Raw genomic sequence first — 20,965 nt, forward strand, 5'->3', positions numbered from 1 at the left:
GGAGCAGTGAGAAAAGAGGACTGGGCAGGACAGTTTGAAAGCCAGTGTAACACTAATGAAGACATGCTGATTTTTATCAGCTGGGCCAACATCTCCTGCACAGGAGCTGGAAACCACTAATAGAAAAGGGAACATTGTTCTCCAACACTATTTATGGTTCCTGATGAAGTCAGTAAATTCAGAAATCTATTATGCTGGGTTATTACAGTGCAACATCTGAGACACTTTAAAGAGTCTGACATGGCATCAATTACCTTCAATAGTTCAACGAAGCTGTAAGGTGAATGGTAGTTTCCATCATTTACAAGCTGGTGAAGTTACTTGATTGATGAGGTCAGAAAAGGATCTGCAAACATGTTCAGCTGTAGAGAAGAACTCCTGCTGCAAAGCTGACTGTTGAGCTGAAAAGTAGAACAGATTTTAAGTGTTTCAGAGGACTGGATGCTGCCAGAGCCCTGAAAAGCTCTTTATAAATCTCTAATTTAAGATAACTCTGTTGAAACAGCAGCTTTTTCCATCATTTTCCTTATTACATCCTCATTATCAAAAGTGAGGCATCCTGAGCATTGAACAAAGCTCTGATGAGTAAGACAATTGCTTACAAAGGGATTTTGTACTGCTGGAAGTCTCTCTGGGACTAGAGTCACAGTTACAGTGTCACAGAAATGACAACAGAAAAGACCTCCAGTGCCATCATCAGTATAAGCTTGCTCCTTAATTGACTGCTGAGACTGATTTCCTCTTAAGCGTTTTGACTCATTCTGTTTCAAATTAGTCCAACTTTAGGGGCGCTATTCCACCTTACAGGAATAAGTTCCGCCTTACAGTATAGAGCTGGAGTACATCTACAATGGCAAAGGCAAGATTCTGAGTTTCCTCTGAGGGTTAAATTATTAGGAACAATGTTTAGAGTAAACTGGATGAAGGTGAGAAGACAGTGTCAAGATAACTGGGAGAATTTATACCTAGTTGGGCTTGGAGAGACAATGCATCCTTCAGTTTCATCACTAGCTGCTGCAGTTCCACTTCCTCACTGACTTCCTTCTCATGAGGTGATACCTGCACTGCAGAGGGAGTAAGAACTCTATTCCTCGTGATGCCACTGAGGGAGTTTTCTGTCAATTCAGGCAGATATCTTTGATTCTCTTTTGGTTTTTTATACTGTTCCATAAATGGTTTGCGGCTCTGCAGGGACACTGACTTCAGTGGGTCTTCTGAGAACATAATGTCTGTTGCGGCGGGAACCTCAGGTGTCTGTAAAAGCTGCATTCTGTTGGCAGGGTTGGGGGGATTCAAAGATTTCCAGTCTGCACATGTTCTGGAAGCAGGCCTTATTTGGGCAGGATTTAATCCACCCTGCATTTTCGTTTCCAGCAGGACATGTGGATTTCTTGGCATCGTGTTCTGACACTGGGCAAAAGGATGCTCTGATGACTGTAACATTGTCTACAATAGACAAAACACAGAAAATACATTTGAAAAGAATTGATTTTTTTTGTTTGCTGGTAGTACTAAAATAGGTAGGAAAATAATTTTGGGTCAGAATACTTATATTTTTTTAAATTTATGGTAAACTAAACCAACTCTTTTCACAAATAAAATATTTTTCTGCAATAAAATACAACTTGGTGTTTGAGTTTGGACAAATCTATGTGGCTGTTTTTTCCACAATTCCAATCCAAATACATTATATGCTTTAATGACATTGAAAAGTGGGAATAATGTTCCAGGAGTAAATTTGCAGGAAAATTGTTCTAAAAGAATTAAACTAAGGGAAAAATATATGTGTATATTAAACACATATCAAATACCTCACACCTGTTAACATTTGAAATTCCAAAACTAGGTTGGTTGTCAGTGTCACAATTGTACTTGGAATTTTCTAGACAGAACTATGATGGCAAATACTGTCCATTGCATGAACGCTGAGTCTGATGTAACTGGGATGCACTGAGCTGACTGTGCATACACTGGACACTCAACTGTGTGTGTGCAGCCAGTCCTGCATGTTGTGGACAGGCCAGTGTCACAGCATACACGCAGGATGGTGTGACATGCCAGGTCATACTGGACTTCATGTGCAAGTGATATAAAGCTGACCAAGTGTGCACTTTTCTCTGTTTGATCATCCGTGAAAAACACTCCAAAAACTGTATTGCAGAAAATGCTACAAAAATGCTGTAGGTCACAAATACATGAGCATCCCCTGTGAAATAAGGGCCTTTTTAGAACCTCAGAGATACTTTAAATGAACAAGAGTTAATACAATTTAAAAGAAATAAAATATTTTCTGTAAGAGGTCCATATTACATCCCAGTACAAGACAGCAATTAGGAATAACAAAAGAGTATTTTATTTATTCAACACCCACACAGGATTCTTCTCTAAAGAAAAGACTGCAGTATCTAACATTTCTCTTGGAAACCATTTTCTCAATCTTACTGGAATACTCTCTCATTATTTTCATTGCAGTAGTGTCTAAACATCCCAGGCATGGATATCTGTGCTAGATGCTAAATATATACAGAATGACAAGAAAATTCCTGCTGCAAAGAGTCTATCTGCTTTTTCTGAAGATAAGAACCTAAGATGACTGAGCAGACAAGTGGAAGGTGCACGAAATAGTATCAAGAGTGCTGGTTGGCAGGAAAAGTAGTAGTTAGTGTTCAGTAATTGCCCATAGCTGTGAAGAATCTTGGTATATTTATCACTATACCTTTACTTCTTGCTTCATTTGCTGCAGCTTCATTTGCAAATTTTCATGGCTTGTTCTCAGGCTTTGGAGCTTTGCCTCTATTTTGCAGCTTTTGTCTTCCTGAGAGTTGTGAAGAAATTTCATTTTGTCCTTCCATTTGCTGAACTGCTTCTTCATGTACCTGCCAGGGACACAAGAGGATGGAAATTTTGCTAGATCACACACACACACACAAATATATGCAGTCATGGAAAAGAGCAAATACTGTAGCACAAACTTTCTCCTCTTTGTCAGTTCAGGAAATTTTTGTCAGCTTTGGGGTTAGAGGCCAGTGTTTCAGGAACTGGGCTGTATCCATGGAATTAGCAAGAACAGAAGTATTCTAGATGAGGAAAGATGTGAACTGAGTAGAACTGTGGCCAGGACTGAGCCTTGCATCTTGGGGTTTACCTTTCCCACAAAGGTGGCTGCAACAGGAGAGACATTACAACAGTCACCCTGTCTAGAAGCAAACTACTTAGGGCAACTCCCTGACCCGCAAAGGATTCCCATCATTTCCCCCTGGGCAACAAAGGAGTAAAAGCAGCCTCTACCCCTTTGATTGAGTTCCTTCTTGCTCCCAGTATTCTATGCAGCTTGTTTGATGATACCAATAGTATCTGCCCAGGCCACTTGTCCTTGAAAAGATACCGTCATTTTTGCAATGAGAAGTGCCACCCTCCCATGCACACCAGAGATTTAGAAATTACCTACTCAGAGCAAAGTATGACAAAAGTACTGCCCATATCTCTGTTCAAGAGCTGGGATTTCTCTAAGAAGTCAGGGTAGAAACACAGTTTGTGTGTCCCCATGGCTGAGGTGGAGACAGACATAAAAGCCTGTTAACACTCCAGTAATAAACCAGCTGCTTCATACCACACAGCTGAAATAGTTATCTCCCTTGCTTAGTTACATCCATAAATTCATCTGATTAATGTTCTTTTGGGTATGCATTGGCTCACAGACAAGAACCCCATCAGTTTCACTGGAATTATGCAAGATTTGTCTGAATGGGACAGCAAGTCAGACCACTTAAAGTTAAAATTAATATTATGGGGGTCCCTTGTAATAGCATTTAATGGGTCTTTACTGTAAAATTCTGACTACCTTCAACTAACTCAGAGCCTGGTTCTGTGAACAGTGACATAAATGCTGGAAGTTGGTCCACAAATAAGAAAAAAATGCTTCCTGTGAGTAATGTGATTCATTCACTCAGTTATATGATAAGCTCTGGGTCAGAGGGTGATGCAGTATTTCAGGAGCAGGCTTCTCAGATATCCTCTCAACTATTGCTAATCTAAACAAAAGCTGAAGATTTTTGCCATATCTCTTTATTTCCTGTGTGAGAACAGAGAGTGAGGTAAAGGACATGGACACAATGAAACTGCAATTGTTTTGCTTTAGTCTTGGAGTGTCCTTGTGTGAATTTGGAGCAGCAATTGTACGTTGACTTATTAGAATGAAACAAAACAGGAACAGAGAGAACTGAACATATTGAAGGAAATAAAGAGAGTAGATTCAGGATCAAATTCTACACTTCGCTGTCATTCCATTGGTTTCAGTGGTCACAGACATGATTATATCTACAGCACATTCATATATAACTACAAAAATGAAGGAGGGGAAAGCAAAAGTGAAAGAAAAAGGTAAGCATGGCTGCCCATACACCAACACACCCCCCCCCAACCCCCACAACAAACCACCCAAGAAATTTGTAGTTTAGGAATTAATATTTTATCGTGTCAAAGGTTTGACTATCAAAAGGGACTTCTCTGATAATCTAAGTCACGTAAATTTTACCAATAGTTACTGCATTAAGCCTGTAATCTCTATTTGATTTACAGCATATTTTTTAGAAAAATATCCTACTTTGATTTAAAAACTTAATGCAAATTTTGAAATTTGTTTTGATTAAGACTTATTCAGAGAAAAATTTGAAAAAAGTATGCTATTCTGATATTTTTATGTGAATGAACATTTTTTCCCTTAAAAATTACTTTTAGAAATGTAAACTAACAATGGCAGAAATGCTGATGAAAGCAAACCAAAATGTTTTGCTTTACCAGAAATTGTTTTCCCAGTGATGTCTATTTACAGTTTTTGTTGCTGAGTTTTTATCATTCATCTCCATCTTTTTTAAATCTCAAAATCTCTAAAGTATAGAAAAATAATGTCTTCTAGCTCTTCACTGGAGCTGCATTGCCCACCAGTCTTCAGTCATTGTACTACTGCATTTACCTACCTGCTCTCACTGTGAATGCTTTTGATGTATTCATGCATTTTTAATACATCGGCTTCAAAAGAGGCTATTGCCTATAATAAAAAAGAGAAAATTATCTGTTCATGACTTTATCAGCAGTAACATTTCATTTTTTATGCAAATTTTGCTATAAGAAGGCATGGCAAATTTGGGATTTGGCCTATTTTACAGATTTACTAATTAACTTTTTTTTTTAAACTGACTGCAATCAACTGGTGCATTAAAGTAGTTCTAATGGCTATTAGAACAGACTGCAAAATTTAACTCTATAGAACAAATTCTTTGTCTCATGACTAATTCTAAGTGTATGATAATTTGTTTTGTTTTAAATTAGAACAAAAACCTAATTCCCTGGAATTTCTGCAAAATGGAATATTCTGATTTGGGAATAGTCTCTCACAAGTCCCACAACTGCTTTGGGACAAGGAGGTGGAGGGAGAGACTGTATATAGAAGAGAGAAGAGAAAGCCCTGGTCTTTGGGTGGAAGGAGCAGTTTCTGGGCCATGCAGGGGACAGTAGCCCAGAAGTCAGGGAGACAAACACTTTCTAGGTAAGCTGCTTTAGAGCCATGGTATAAGCTGGGCTGGAATCAGGGCTGCCAGGAAATCATGAGACTAAGAGCTGGGTCCCCAGGTCCTCTATGGATTCTATTAAAAGCTATCATTGGATTTATAGTCTGCATCTTTTAAGCAACATAGAAATAATCTGTACTATAAGATGTTGGAAATCAGTATAAAAATGCTCAAAAAGAATTCTCAGCTCAGAGAGAAAATGAACAAGAGAGGCAATGCATGTGACAGAATCCCACTACAGGGATGCAAGTCCCATCCTGCTGTCTTCTGAAATGACAAATGCCAGCCATCAAAATTATATGCTTAAGCACTGTCTGTCCACAACTTCTCCTGCAGATATGTGCTGGCTGGCACTATTCCTCAAGCTGGGCAGCAGAGTCCTAAAGGACAGGTCTTCCAAAGGGCAGCACAGGAGTAGCAGCCAGAGGAGTGACCTGACACACAGAGGCTAGTTCTCAATTACTGGACCCTTGGCTTCTGGGAAGAACAAGATGAGTGGATGACACAAACTGGTTTGAACACAACCCAGTGTTCCCTATATTCCGAGTAAGTGCAGAGCTACCAACCTCTCAAATAAATATAGAAACAAAAAATTGCTATGTACTTATTTTTATCTACACTGTCCTACCCCCTCCTCTAGCATTGTTTCTATGCAGGGAACCTGGAAATGGGTTAGTGGAGAGCTTTTATGCACGAGCTATTTTAGTTGGAGTGGACACTACTCTGGGTTTATCCTTAAGAAGGGCCTATTCTGTCCTCTTGCTATTGCCATGGAGACAAAAATGGCCTGAGCCTAATAAGAATTAAGGCATCCTTCCTTGACATTTGCTTGCAGTAGGAGGACATGATGGCATTTTTTACTGTCAGAATAGAAAGAGGACTCCAGTCTCAGCCAGTCTTTAATGTGCTACTCTAAGACAACTTGAAAAGAAAAAAAAAACAACAGAGCAAATATTCTTATAAATGCTTCTGAAGGTCATGGCAGTCAAGCAGTCAGTCACTAATCTTGGGAGGGTATAAAATTCAAGCTTCACTAAGTTTTCAGATTCCACATTTTTTTCTATAAGTGAGAAATTAACAGAAAGGTGAAGCTGCCCATTACATTTATTTTTCATTGGTAATTAGAAGACAATTAGGTAGTTAACTTGGTAGGTCTTCTTCACAGCTTTAGCACTATTACAGCTTCATATTTTGCTCACCTGAGCTTTTGTCTTGCCTTGCTCTGGTGTCTTGCTGTTATTCTCATTCTTCTGCATTACAGTTCTGTTTTTAGATATGAACCTGGGTGATTCCAGTCTGTCCACTGGGAAAGACAGGTTTTCAGGGCCAAGTAGTGGTGAAGCATTGAGTTCTACAGGGGGACTGTATATCAACAGAGAAATAAGAGAAAGGATCAGTCCTTATATGGTTTTGATACCCAGAAAGATCAAAATGAAACAAAGGCACTGTAAGTAGACAGACAGCTGTGCTGTTGACTAAGCAAGAAATATGGTTTAGCTGTGCCTGCTGGCATACTTTGGCTGAAAGAATGGAGTTCCTGAAAACAAATTCCACTCTTTCAACAAAATCTCAACAGGTTCTTCTTTCCACTCATTACTAAATGAGTATATCAGTGAAATTTGCTGCTTCTCTTTTTTGCTTCCTTTAGCCAAGAGATGTATATATTGGGAAATTCAACTACAAAAAGATAGCAAAGGGCCAGATATCCTGCTGTTCAGTCCATTCTATGTTAGGAAAAGCCCAGATACCTGTCAGCCCCACAGTGACACCTGTAACGGCAGCCCCAAATTCTTTCTTCTCTCACTGCTAGCCAGGCATTAGGTAAGCAAGACACCACAGAATTACAGAGAAAACTTAATTGCTTACAGAAGAATTAAATTACATTCAAAATTAAGAAATATTTTTTGGTGCTGAATACAAGTGGGGAAATATTAGCAATGGAAAATGTTTTGCATTTCACCACATTCTAAAAAACAAATAATGAAATAATATTCTCCATCAGAATCACTGTAACTATCATCTGTTAGTCTTACTGTACATAAAAAATTGGTTTTTAATAGCAATGTACTTGCCTAGCAGTGTAGCACGATCAAGTTTTATAAAGAGACTTTTCTCCTCCTTGGCACAAGGATGAAATTAATTCTTTTAGAGAGGAGTGACCTTTTTTTCCCTATTTCAGTCTCACTGAAGCCTCATTTGGAGAAAATATGTGAGATGCAAGAGAGTTGTTTGGTTTTTATACAGCCAGGAAGGAATCTCACCCTTTGTACGTTTGTGCTTATCCCGTATAATCATTCCCTTCAGTTTCTACACCTAAGTATCAATCAAAATCTCAGAGCAAGGAAGGAGAAACTATAGGAAAAACCACAACATGACCTCCAATGCTCATTATTAACCACTGTGATCAGTGGAAATACAGTAATGAATTTACACATTAGCTAAAAGCACACAAACCAGAACTGATCTGAAAGAACTGGAATGGTGAGATCAGCTACTCACTATTGTGAGTAATCCCACAGGGCTGCAATTCAGTGGGACATGAGTAGAATGACTGTTAGTGGGTCAGATGTGGAAAGTATTCACAGTTAATTTCCAATGAATTTGTCGCAGAGGAGGTGCTTAAAAACCCATGCAGTTGTGACAGGTACAAAATATTTGCAATGCTTGACCCTAGACTGAGCACAAGAAATGGCATGGAGAGAAAGAAATGACATAAGGAAGGAGGGAAGACACAAACATGTTATATTTTATAAGACAACTGGTCATTAGGTTGTCAGCATGGTAATCACGGTTAAGCTACAGAACAATGTGCAGCAACTTCCCATTTATGCTCTCGCTTTTTAATGGAAAAATCATGACATGGTATCTGTCATAACAAAATCACTTAGTCAAAGGACATAATCAAGCAATATCCCACAGCCTGATATATTATTCAGAGGTTATAAACTCATTTGAAACAGAAACTCACAAAATCTTTTTGTGAGTAGAGAAGTGCTGCTCCTCCACCGCCTCCAGAGCCCTCCTTCTCTGAGCCTCCTTTCTTCTGCAGCGCTCTTGAAACAAGTTGTTCCTGATGGTGTGGAGAAAGTGCTTTGCATTCGCCTTTGCTGACATCTATTGGAATGAGGGATAATAAAGAAGGGAGTAAACTTTCAAATGGATGCTGCCCAGAAGTAGACACAGTCCAAGGCAAAGGCAAGACTTAAGAAAGCAAAGGTCCACCTGGTCAACAATTGAAGAAGCTCATGGCTGCTGTCTGAGCCCTAGAAGGGAAGCTGAAGTGGATGATGATGCAGGACCACAGGCAAGAGCGGTTCTAATTCTGTCAGGTAAGCAAAACATTCTGCCTGAGCCAAATTCAGGCAGTCTGGAAATGGCTAGTGCAGGATTTTGGCAGTTACAGTGATTAAGCTCACAGTCACAACAATAAGTCTGCCCAGCTAGTATCTAAGTTCCCTCTTGATCGATGGGAAGAAGTACTTTTATACTCGTATGAAGTGTTAATAGATACAGCCTTCTGTGCCTCATGTCCTTCTCTCATACAATACAGTAAAAGCCACATTTCCATTTGTCACAGCAGTGTCAGGCTCAGTACAGCAACTAAGCTCAGCAGCTGTATTATAGGAGGACACAAACCAATTCTGCCCCAGGAAGTGATGGCTGCAGAACATGAGGTGAGCCCCGACAGACTGAACAGGAAAACATACAGCACGCCTCCCAGTCATTTCTCAACATGGTGATAACATTACCACAAGGTGTCAGCACGGTAAGGAAAAACTGCTGATATTTCAAATCCCCGTTCAGCAGCCGGCTCCCTGATAAAGACAATGTGAAAACTTTCCCAGCCAAGGACAGCATCTGCTAAGAGTGGAAGGTATGGGAAAAGTAGCTTACTACTGATTCTTTCATGTCCCACACAAAGGATATAAAAATGGTATCTGTCATAGTGAGTAGCTTATCTTTTAAATTTTGGTATAGATTTTGGCCACGAAAATTTACAGGGTTAGTGTTAGAGTAGGGCTTCATAAAGGAAACCTATGTTCAATGATCCAGTTGCAATATTGCAGCAACAGTGTGAGAAAGCTCAATGTCCGACAGTATAGGAGAGGAAGGGGACTTAATTTTAAACCAAAACTGATTTCACTCACTCATACTCACTCACTCACAAGCACTAACATACAGGTGTCCAAGTAGTCTTTCCAGCATTCACATACCAAGGTGAATACACATGGTATGGCCATGATGACTTACAGTGACATGGAGGACAAGAGATGCCAATTCTCCTTAAGCCTCCTGGCTTCCTCTTAGTGTGACCATGTGCTGGTTTTTGGATGTGCTTTTAGCTCCTTTAGGAGCTGGCAGTGACTGTGATCATTTGTCTCCGTATTTAGGTGTCTTATAGGTATAGGTCTAGTTCTTTACCTTCACATCATCATCTCTTGTGATGGCATCTTCAAATGGCAGTTTGTCCTTTGTTTCATGCTCCCTTTTGTTTTCCTGATTTGGTTGTGAAGCTGTGTGTGGAAGTGCTATGATCTTGATGACCAGCTAATCTAGGTTGCATCATCTCCTGCTGTGTTATATCCCTCCTGCCCTTCCTTCTGGTGCTTCCACATCCACAGACTCCCATTCACTCTCCCTTCACACTGATTTTAATGTCTCCATTAGAAATGTCTACATGAGGAGATCAGTTGCCATTTGATTCTCCTATATTCTCACAGATGGAGGATGAGGAAAGCTATTTGGAGGAATGAACATCTATCTGCTATTTTTAATGCAGATATTGAGCATTCAGGTATAGTTTCTCACAGTGTTAGCAACAGGGTTTAGTTTTCAGAAAGAGAGCAATGAAGTGTCTACAGTTTAATGTTCTCCCAGACAAAGAGTGACTGTAAGAGCAGTGTGACATTCTTTAGTTTTGGTGCAGACACTGGCTACCCAGATATCCTTCATGTTAAGTGCAGGGTTTCAGGAGGGAGACCATGGAGTACAGCTTACTAGGGAAACTTTCATGGGTGCTTCTCTGCTCATTTACTGGAGCAGAAGAAGGTACTGTTATATATATCCACAAAAAACCTGTCTGCTGCTGTGCGCAAGATCTGGAATCTCCTGCTCAAAGGAGAAGCTGACCTTCCAAACACAAATTTCCCATGTTGAACCTCACCGCTAGTGTGATGAAAGCACAAGTTGCCTCTGTAATGGAGCCCAGGTAGGTGTGCTTAGTTGGACCTATGCTGTCTCTTTGTGCTGCGTCCCTAACTGACAGAGACAAATGAGTCTACAATAAAGGTTTATGATGAAGTGGAAAAGCTCTGAAAGAAAGGAAATTTCATGCAGGAGTTTGTACAACTTTAGGATGAATTAGTCTGCACTGGGGTTGGGAGGAAGAAACACTGGGACACACTGAGGACCCTTTCCACAGGTTTAAGTATGATCTGCAAATGACAAACTTGCCATAAAATGGCTTGAGAAGAGGACTTGCACTATGACATTTCATGGCTCTATTCAGTCATTTCAGAACAAAACACTCCTTCTAAAGTTAGAAGTCCCCTTTTTTCCTTTCTCTGACTCACTGTTCCCAGATTAATAATGCTAATATGTCATGACCATTATGGCTAATATACACATAATGTCATACTCAATGTACTTCAAGAGTCTACTGCCTACTTGCCTACATGAAGAACCCAAATGGGGAAATGAATCAGTACAATGGGAGTCTACCTGCACGGAGTGTTCCATAACAGGATGTGACCTCTTATGTGGTTTGCTGAGATGGCCAGTAAAATGCAGACTTGGCAAAGGTCAAAACTGAGGCATTTCAGACAGTGATACCTGTAAGGGAAAACAGAAGAATTAAGTTGCCCACAAGTAAGAACTTAGTGTAAGTGAGCTTGATTACTGGAAATCCAGATCCCTGGGTTCTGAAATGCAGTGAAGCACCTTTGTTAGAATAATGACTTTCCTCAGCATTCTCTGAAAGCAAGAGTTATTTAGTCCAAATGACAGTGGACTATTCTCCAGAACCCACTAATGATTTTGATGTTATTTATTTGCTGCATCAAAATTCAGTCCAAGGAAGAAACAGCTGTTCTAGCACCATTTTTGAGAATGCAGTTACATCTTCATATGCTTCTTATACACCAGCTTATCTCTATTTGCAGCTCTCATGGAACCCTAATATCACTACATTATTGACGTAGGATTTGCAACTTTGCAAAAACCTAAAAATGCAATAAACTAAACCTGCAAGCTTACTATTGCTGAGAAGACAGTAACAGTAAAATGCTTTTCTGAGCATTCTGGTCAGTAGGTAATGGATAGTGTTATTTTTATACTATTAGGCCATTTTATACCATTACTTAGATGAACAACATGCTAGAATGGATAACTTAACTAGCCAGTTAATACACTTGATTATGGTACAAAGAACTAAGAAATGAGATACACAGGTTTAATTGGCTTTACCACTCACTGAATTGCCAGTTTACTTTCAGTAAGTCTCCTTAATCATGTCTGTGCTAGTGAACTAAAGAGAAGCAGGATGCAGGCTTGAGCACTAGCCTGTGATGATTCTCTCTTTCCCTATTTTACTTGTTAAATTAGATTATGTCCAGTGTTTGTTGCTTAATACAGCAGTTAGGGCCTTAAAGTATGCAAATAATGGTAAGAACTATTTATGTGGATGCTATAGACTACAAGTAATTGCTAATGCACCTGAGGCCTGTAATGGGGAAAATTCTGCAGACTCTACATCTAGCTTGGTGAGAAAACACTTCTGTGGCTGATAATCTGTAACATGTAGGGAGCCACAGGAGAATAGCAGACTCCAGTCTCAGCCAAGACAGGGATTTTTCTTCAGCAATTGCTGAGTTCAGAACCTGGAAGTTCAAGTTCAGCCATTTACTTGAAAAGAACTGGTGTCTAATCTACAATTCCTAATGAAAGCTCTGATATTGGATGCTGCTAGCATAGATTTTCATTAATGTAAAATGTTACTGAGTTCCAAAGATTTTGGAATAAATGCAAGAGTCTTCAGTAGTATCTTACTGAGCATCTTTTCTATAGATAAAAGTCCTCCTATACTGTGAGACTGATGATCAGTCTGGCCCCTTAAAAGTAGATACTGGTGGATGTTATATGATGATACATTTGCAATTTTAATCAACCAACAACATTCAAAATCCTTTCCCAGGACATCAGAATTTCACTCACCCCATAGAAACAGCTGTGGGTCGCAATTTCCACACAAGACAGAGTGCAGCTTTCTCCCACAACGACTAGGATCTGCATCAAGAAGAAAGGCTCAGAAACACCTCAATAAAAAACAGATGTTCCCATCATGCTCTGCTGAGATGGTGACAGCACACAGATGGTGAAGTGTCTATAGAAATGCCATTTAAAATACTGTTCAGAAGAAAACCTGTTCATATTCATACCATCAGTATACAGTTTCATAGTTCAGTATGTGTCAGAATTATTTGCTTCCAGTTCACTTACTGAAATGGATCAACATTCAGTGTTCCCATACTAGCATACTGAAGGACACTGGGTTTGAACCTCAGGGATCATTTTCAGATCCCATTTTCAGCGCCAGTTCAGCTCGAAATACCTGTATGCTAAGGCATTTTTCTGCAATTGCATGCTATTCTAGTGAGTACAGACATTTGAAGTTTGGAGTCGCTTTAGAACAGCTGTATGCAGCTGTTCCCAGGACCTGTAAGCTCAGGCAAAATGAATGCACAGGGGCACTGATGCAAGTGGTTACTCTAACTGAGAAAAGCTACAGAATTTGATTCTTTTACCTACTTTGCATCATAGCTCCCTATGTCCACAGAGTGCCCTATTGACTTCAGTCCTATAATAAGATAAAATGTATCAACCATGTATTTTTTTCTCCTAGATTAGTACACTCCTACAAGATCTGTTGTGTAACAGTACTGCAGTAGCATTACTTGATTTAAGTCTGTTAGTAGGCTTCTCAGAGCACTACGGGTAATCAAGGCCACCTTCCCATCAGGGACAGCCTAAAACTGGAAGAAGATTGAAAACAATCAGAGGAAAGAAACTGGAATCCTGGCAGAGCCTGAGGTGTCTTTTAGCTACTTATTCTCAAACTACCCACATGATAATTGCAGCCTATCAAATAAACCCCTCAAGAAAGGTTCCCTTTATTTTCTATCTAACAGACACTTGGTGACTGCTGTGACAATACTTTCTTCCTACAGGCAGGGGAAAGAGAAAGGAAGCAAGGAAATTATGGCAATTCCTTATTCGTGGCAGTTAAGACAGGTAAGGATGAAGGAAACAATGAGCTCATTTTCATGGCTGTAAGAAAAATATTTAAATATGTTTATACAAGATATGCCCTATTTAAATTGTAAATTGTTAATTCCAAATTGTAATTTGGAAGGAAATACACAATATGTAGTAGGAGAGGATGAGGCCAATATGCCACTTGTGGTCCATTTGTTCTCCATTTTGAACATTTAATTCAGGCAGAAATCTTTGTGCTGAACATTGCACTGAGCTACCTTTATCTGGATCAAATACATAAAATTGTTTTCTAATCCAATGAAATTTAAAACTAGGGGTTTTCTGTTCTTTTCTGCTAGGCAAATAGAACTTGTCCTTCATTTATAAGCTATACTTATCCTAAACTTTACTATGACTTGTTCTGAGACTTTATGCAAAGATGGCTGTGGACATTGATGGAAAAGTATTTTTCTGCATTAGCCTTTCTCTACAACTAAGCAGTCAACATTATTTACTTTTTGCATGGCAGAACTGCATTCTCTTTTAAAGCAAAAAAATTACAATGGATATTTTTCTCAATGTTCAGTATTTCGGGAGGCGTATCAAATCATACATTTCCCACCTCTGTATTTAGCCAGTGGAGTGTCTCCTGAAAGGGCAATAAGGGCAGCTGCAGCAGATCTAGTTTTGATATAACCTGTTCCAGATCTACACAATAAAATAAGTTACACTACATTTACTGAGAATGTAAAAACTGAAACCTCTAAAGAAAAAAATATCTCTGTGTTGGAAGACAACTTCAAAACACATATCCTTTTATATGTGTATAACTGATGTTACAGTTTAGTGACATTTTATGTCTAGGACCCTTTGTCACTGACTACGAAGTTAACAGTTCAAGATACCATGCAATCATAAAACAAAAAGACAGCACCTCCTTCAAAGACCTCACATCCCAAGTAAAATATAATTTTACATTTACAATACATGTCCTAAAAAGTTATGTCCTTCCTTTGTGGAAAGTCTTCCCAAATATGGAAGAGAAAGCAGGATTACAATCTGTTTTGTGTATTATATCGTTAGGCAGCTTCACTGTGGTCCCAGACCTGCACTGAGCTTCTCTTGGGCTGATTCCCTTTAATTTCAATGCAACTCAATTTAATCAAAAGGATATATGCAGGAGCAGGACTTTAGTTTTGACCGTTAGATCATAAAGAACATAGCTTAAATTAGAACCCAAGTTGGCGACATAGGCACCTAATGAAAAAACGTTTCTTTATGTGAAGACAAAGCAGACGTGAATTGGAAAACATAAATCAGGAAATGCTGGAATTCTATATTTAAGATATCACTTTTGCAAACCAGTATTGCAGTTCAGAATGTCGTTACAAAAAACTGTCTTTAGAGAAACTGCATTTTTACAGAGCATACTGCATAAACCTGCAATATAGTCTCTAAAGTATGAGCTGCATAGGAAATTGTTGGTCAAAAGTTTCTAGATTCTGAATTTATATATTTAGTTTTTCCAGAACTTTCATAGTAAAAAGTCCAACATTAAAGCTAAAGTTTACAACCAAAAACCCTTATGATGGTTTATGTAAGCTTATTAAGTAAGCTACCACACAAACATGGAAAAGCCTTTATGTGTTCTTGTCATGAAATACATTCCAGTGTTGATAGTGGAGAACAGCACTCTACAGAGAAAACATAACTAGAAGAAAATTATAAGAAGCTTTTTCTATCCTATATACATGGAAAGAAACTTGTGAATTTTTTTTAAAAAGAAATTACAGCAGAAAGAAAATTATACACTGTCCTAAGAAACCAGAAAAAAAGACTGAGATAGTCCTGCTAAGATCTGAATTATTTCCCTACAGTCCACACAAATTACAAAATGCTCTTGATGTTTCTAGCTTTGTTTCATAATACACCAGCTTATTCTTAGCCTTAATTGATTTTTTTAAGTACAAAAAAATTCATAACATGGGACCTTAAGCAGTAGTGATCATATTATTAATGAATAGTAATTCAGGAAAAAAGTCCTGCAGACCACTTACATCTCACGCACTTTCAGTAAAAAAACTTTGCACTAATGTAGAAGGCAATAAATTTCATCTGCGGTGAATAAATTTTACAATGAACTTAGCCTTTGCCTTTTAAATCAGATACAATCACAAACCAATCCTGCCTTTACTGAATTAATTCGTTATTCACAAACAATACAAGAGAAAAGTACACTCTGTGAGCTGCTTCTTTATTATTCCCATAAACTATTTGCTCTTCACAGGAGCTAGCTGATCAGCTTAGTTATGAGACAGTAGTTTTGTTTTATAGTTGGTTGATGAACTTTTTAAGCTGGAGAAAAAGTAATAATGAAAAGTGATTGGCAAATTCTTGACCTGTGCATAGGTACTGTCATTCAAAGGCAAATATGAATTCTTTTTCAGGAGTGTATCAAAACATCCTGGCAGTCAAAAGAAGAGCTACTCTTTGAAAGGCTGGTCACAGAAAATTTAGCATGGACTGGCAGACATCTGGACTTCCAGGTAATTTTTGGAAACATGTGACCACTGTTTCTCTGATAAAGCTTTGTGCCTCATATTCCCATAGCTGAACTACTCCCATGGTGTGTACCAAGCAAAATACCATCAGAATAGGGGAGTTTCATACAGAAATGGTATAAGAGTGGTAGAAACAGACTTAGTCTAGCAGTACTTCATGATGGATTTACATTTGTGCTTCCTCTTCCCATCATACATGGCAGCTAGCAGGCTCAATGTGAATTCAGCAGCTCTTGGATCTACCTAGCCTGTTTTTTCTAATCTCACCCTTTGGAACAGTTTCGTCAGCATTCCAGAGATCTGCTGCACTTTCAGAGAAATCTGCTTTTCCCTCTGGCTCCATTCACTTAATAGGATGTGCCAAATTAGAGAAACATCAATCAAATCCACTGTGGGAAAATTAAAGGAAAAATGAATGAGGATCCCTGTCTTTTTATGAATGGAAGCTCAACATTTTTTTATTAGAAGTGCCTAGCTAAGACAAGTCTATAAAATGAAGTCTAAAACAGTATGCAACATAAAAAGAAAATAATCTGGGTAACGTCTTGCTGGGTTTATGCATCCATAGCAGAAACTTATGAGGCTACAAAGATAGAACAGCTCATCTAAAATTCTCTGGATGTGATTTTGGGATAGATAGGAAGGGAATAGCACCTGAGACTGTGAAAGCAATTTCTGCTTTGATGTAAGCTTTCTCCTCATGCACAAATACAAAGAGAAGGGGGCTGCTATGGCCAAGAAAGGGGAAAACAGGCTGTATTATAAATGTGCTATGGAATAACTAATATGCAGTGGGAAGAGAGAGCTATGGCTTCTTAAAGGTCACATTCAGTGCCACAGAGTCATTATCAATTAGAATTAACATCAGAAGAGAAAGATTGTAGTAGATTGCAAGTTTGTGGATGGCTGAAGAAGCAGAGAACCTAGAATATGACACCTATTGTCTTTCCAGCACAGATGGGAAAATATCAATGTGAGACACTGGTGAATCTCAGTCTGGAAACCCATGTGCAATTCTGGTCACCAGTGTTCAAGGAGAAGTCAAGTAACTGGGGTAGATGCCTAGAAGAGACATGGAGGACTAGGCAACAGAGCTAATGAAAACCATGTGTGAATTGGTACTTTCGTGCTGTGGCACACAGCACCAGGCAGATTTACCATATCAGGGTTGAGATCAGACTAAATACATTAATAGAAGAGCATGCCCAAATGAAAAAATATAGCCAAGGCCAACAAACTAGCAATCTATTCTGTGCTACCCAGAAGACCTCACTTGCACTGTTGCGCATTTTCAGCAACAGACTGTTTCAGGTGAAAAATTCAAGATTTCCATGCATTTTAGCTCCATATGGAATTTACATCCAGTAATTTCAAAGCAAGCTAGGTGACCAGGATTCTGTTCCATAATTCTTTGCTTGCTTAGAATTCTCACTCACTTCAAAGATGGGGAGAATGAGTGCTAGCCAGGGTTCTTCCAGTCTATCATATTTTATTTTGTTCTCATGAATACTTATAGTATTAATGACTGTCAATGCATTTTCAGTGATTCATGATTATTTCCAATAAATCAACTCCTAAGAAACACATGAGAATTTGACATGTAACAAGAATAATAATATACAGATAAAGATTCATAATTGCCAGTGATGTCTACATAGCAGTGTTGCAGATTGTAGTAATAATTTGATTCTCCCATGCTTCTGGAATTTTACTAATGTATTTCCACTGACATTCAAAAGGGGGGGAAAAATCAGTTTGCATATGAAGTACTATCTAGCTCTTAAGTGTTCATAATGCATTCTGAGATTCTCAGGTGGAAAATGAGAGAGCAAAGTAGCCTAATAAGTCAAAGTGACAGCAACACCATTTTCTTACAGATTCTTCTCCCTGTCAAAGCACAAGATTCTTTTCAGCTCCTAACACTGGCACAGACTTTGTACTGAGCGTAGTTTTAGGGCTATTCTGTAGACAGATCTCTGAACATCATTGAAAGTCTCTGTGAAAGAAAACAAACACACATTACAATAGAGTGGTTCATTTAAAAAAAAAAAAAAAAGGAAAGAAAGAAAAACAAATTGTTCAGCTAAAAATCAAAATAATTAATATAATCAAATTTGGACTTGATTAAAACCCACACTACTCTGAAGGAAAATTTTGAAAAAATGAAAAAAAATTAAAACATTTTCTTTTTTCTCCAATAGCTTTGTGGGGAAAATGGTCGTCTTATGACCAGTGACATGATGAGTTGTAAAAATAATTTTTAACATAGAGAGCACACCTGCTTCTTTGGGAATCAAGTCTATTCATGGACCAGAAAAAAAGGATATGCACTGTGCATACTTTTAGCCAAGATCATAATGAAATATTTCTTCAGGCAAAACAGGTTCTCGATCAGACATGCTCATCTACAAGGAACAGTTTATCAGTCTGCACAGCAGGGTTATTGTTTTGGACGCATATTGTTTCAAGCATTAAACAAATTTCTGTCAAGATCAACATCTGTGACTCTCACAGAAGAAGATAAGCAATATACCAGAGCAATTGGCTTTTGACATCTCTGCTTAGTAATCCCACTCAAACTGCTTGACCAAATCCCATACCCTTACATGATTTCAGCTCATTTCTTTCACATCACTAAAGGATGTTTTCCTGGGTGGGAAGTAAGACTTCTGAACATGATCTATACCTGATACTTTACACGTGTACCTAGAACTTCAAGACCAAAAAAAAGGCTTGTTCACAAAGCTTTAGAAACTAGAAATGGATTTATCAGTTATCCTCCTGTCCTCAGAGACTCTTTCTCCCTGTAATTCAGAGAGGAAGGGTTACTCACAGTTCATTAAGGTCAAAGATAAGCAACAAATATGCATAACTGAGTAGAGGTAACTCACAAAACTCTCTACCTGTTTAGTCTGGAAATGAGTCAATCTGTGTGCAATGGTTTCCCTCAAATGCACCAGGCTAATATTAATAGTCAGCAAATTATGGGCTCTGCTGGTTCCCAGATGCTGCCTAAGATATAGAAATAAGCCAATATCTGCTATACCATCTGTTTAGTCCTGCTCTTGTCATACTATGTTTTCTGATATTATTTGGAGATGTAGTGTAGCATGTCATACAATGTGAAAAATGAGTTTTGACTTCCATGCATCATCAGTTCTCTTTCTTCAGTAAACTGATCCAAAGCTCTTTGAAAGTAACAGAAAGACTCCTACAGTTTTCAGTAGGTTGTGGATTAAATTCCAAATGCTTATTTTCAAATACAAATGCTAGAAACATACACATGATCCAACTCAAACACCTCCCATGTGCAAGATGACTTTCTAAGTGGAGGGAATCTGTTTTAGTAGCCATCTGCTACTCACTTCAAGTCCATCCTTACAGACAAAATGTGGCCTCAAATTAGGGCCTTCTGTGCCTGTCAAGCATAGTTCCAGAATTAACTTGTGAGATCACACAAGTAAAACAGTAGACAAAGAAAAAAAAAAAGTCCAAATAAAATATAAAATATTTTAGGATTATTATTTATGAGAGGCTATTTAGGGGTGCTAAATTCTTTCATTTCTCATAGGAATGGAGCTTCCCCTTTGGACAGAAAACCAGCATGTAATCATTCTGCAGTGGTTCAAATTTCACCTCAAGATTCATAAATGCCCTTTGCTGAGAAGCTGACAAAAGAATTCCTACACATATAGAAAAGAGTGTATTGTTTCCTGACATCTCCAGCTGGTTACCTGCTAGTTTTACATTTTGCGCTACTTATTAACGTAGCAGATGAACTATCCTCTAAGATTTTGCACTCAAAAAGGGAGTGTATGGCCATCCTTCATGCCTATTCAAGAATATGTGAAAAAACCTTACCATATATTATAAATTAGGGAACATGGCCCCTGTGCGCCTGACCATTCCATGGGCCAACATGATAATGGCAAGGAAGGTGCCAGAACAGATCAAAAAATAAAGGTAGGACATCACTGCTGTGTAGTTTGTCATTTATGTGCTACAGCACAGAGATTTCTGGAAGTGGCATGACTTCATTACAATTCAGTAGTTTCTGTTCAAACAGACACAGAAATGTCTCTTGAGAAAAGTTGGGAAAAAATGAGAATAATCCTTACCCTGCAAGTCTGGATCCATTTGAAATGAACAGATGGCATTAGGCGTTCTATAATGAAACAAACCAAAGTGTAAAACCACATTTTCTAGACAGAGACATATCGAACCATTCAAATCAAACCTTTTAATCTGAACAATTTACTGGAGGCATTTCAGAAATGAAATTAAACAGAATTATATAAAACAACATAATAGTTTTGGTGCCAAGTGCAGAGTATCTCCAGAAAATTGCATGCTCTCTGCCCAGGATAAAGTAGTAATAACTATCTATTAACTGCAAAATTGTATCAAGGTGAAAAAGAGTCCCCAAAACAGTTTCAAGTACAGGAAATGGGATCTTTCCCTATTGAAGAGTCCAGTGTTTACACACGGGATTACTACACAGTCCATAGTGTGTAATTTCAGGTCAGAGAGGGCATACTTTTACACCAGACTCTTCTCAAAATTCATTGATTGCAATTGCTCACA

At 38.4% G+C, this 20,965-nt stretch overlaps 1 protein-coding gene across 1 annotated transcript; it reads right to left on the reverse strand.

Moving 5' to 3' along the window:
* Positions 1-297: 297 nt before the first annotated feature.
* DYTN (dystrotelin) lies at positions 298-20,518 on the reverse strand. Its single transcript, XM_074828312.1, is given in 15 exon segments — positions 298-401; positions 966-1,446; positions 2,717-2,876; positions 4,977-5,047; positions 6,767-6,929; positions 8,536-8,681; positions 11,289-11,353; positions 11,356-11,399; positions 12,282-12,445; positions 12,780-12,851; positions 13,520-13,632; positions 14,443-14,531; positions 16,572-16,770; positions 18,303-18,377; positions 20,500-20,518. Coding segments are annotated over 15 exon segments (1,965 nt in total).
* Between the last annotated feature and the right edge of the window lie 447 nt (positions 20,519-20,965).

This window comes from Strix aluco, chromosome 6, assembly GCF_031877795.1.
Source record: "Strix aluco isolate bStrAlu1 chromosome 6, bStrAlu1.hap1, whole genome shotgun sequence".
Lineage (NCBI taxonomy): Eukaryota > Metazoa > Chordata > Aves > Strigiformes > Strigidae > Strix > Strix aluco.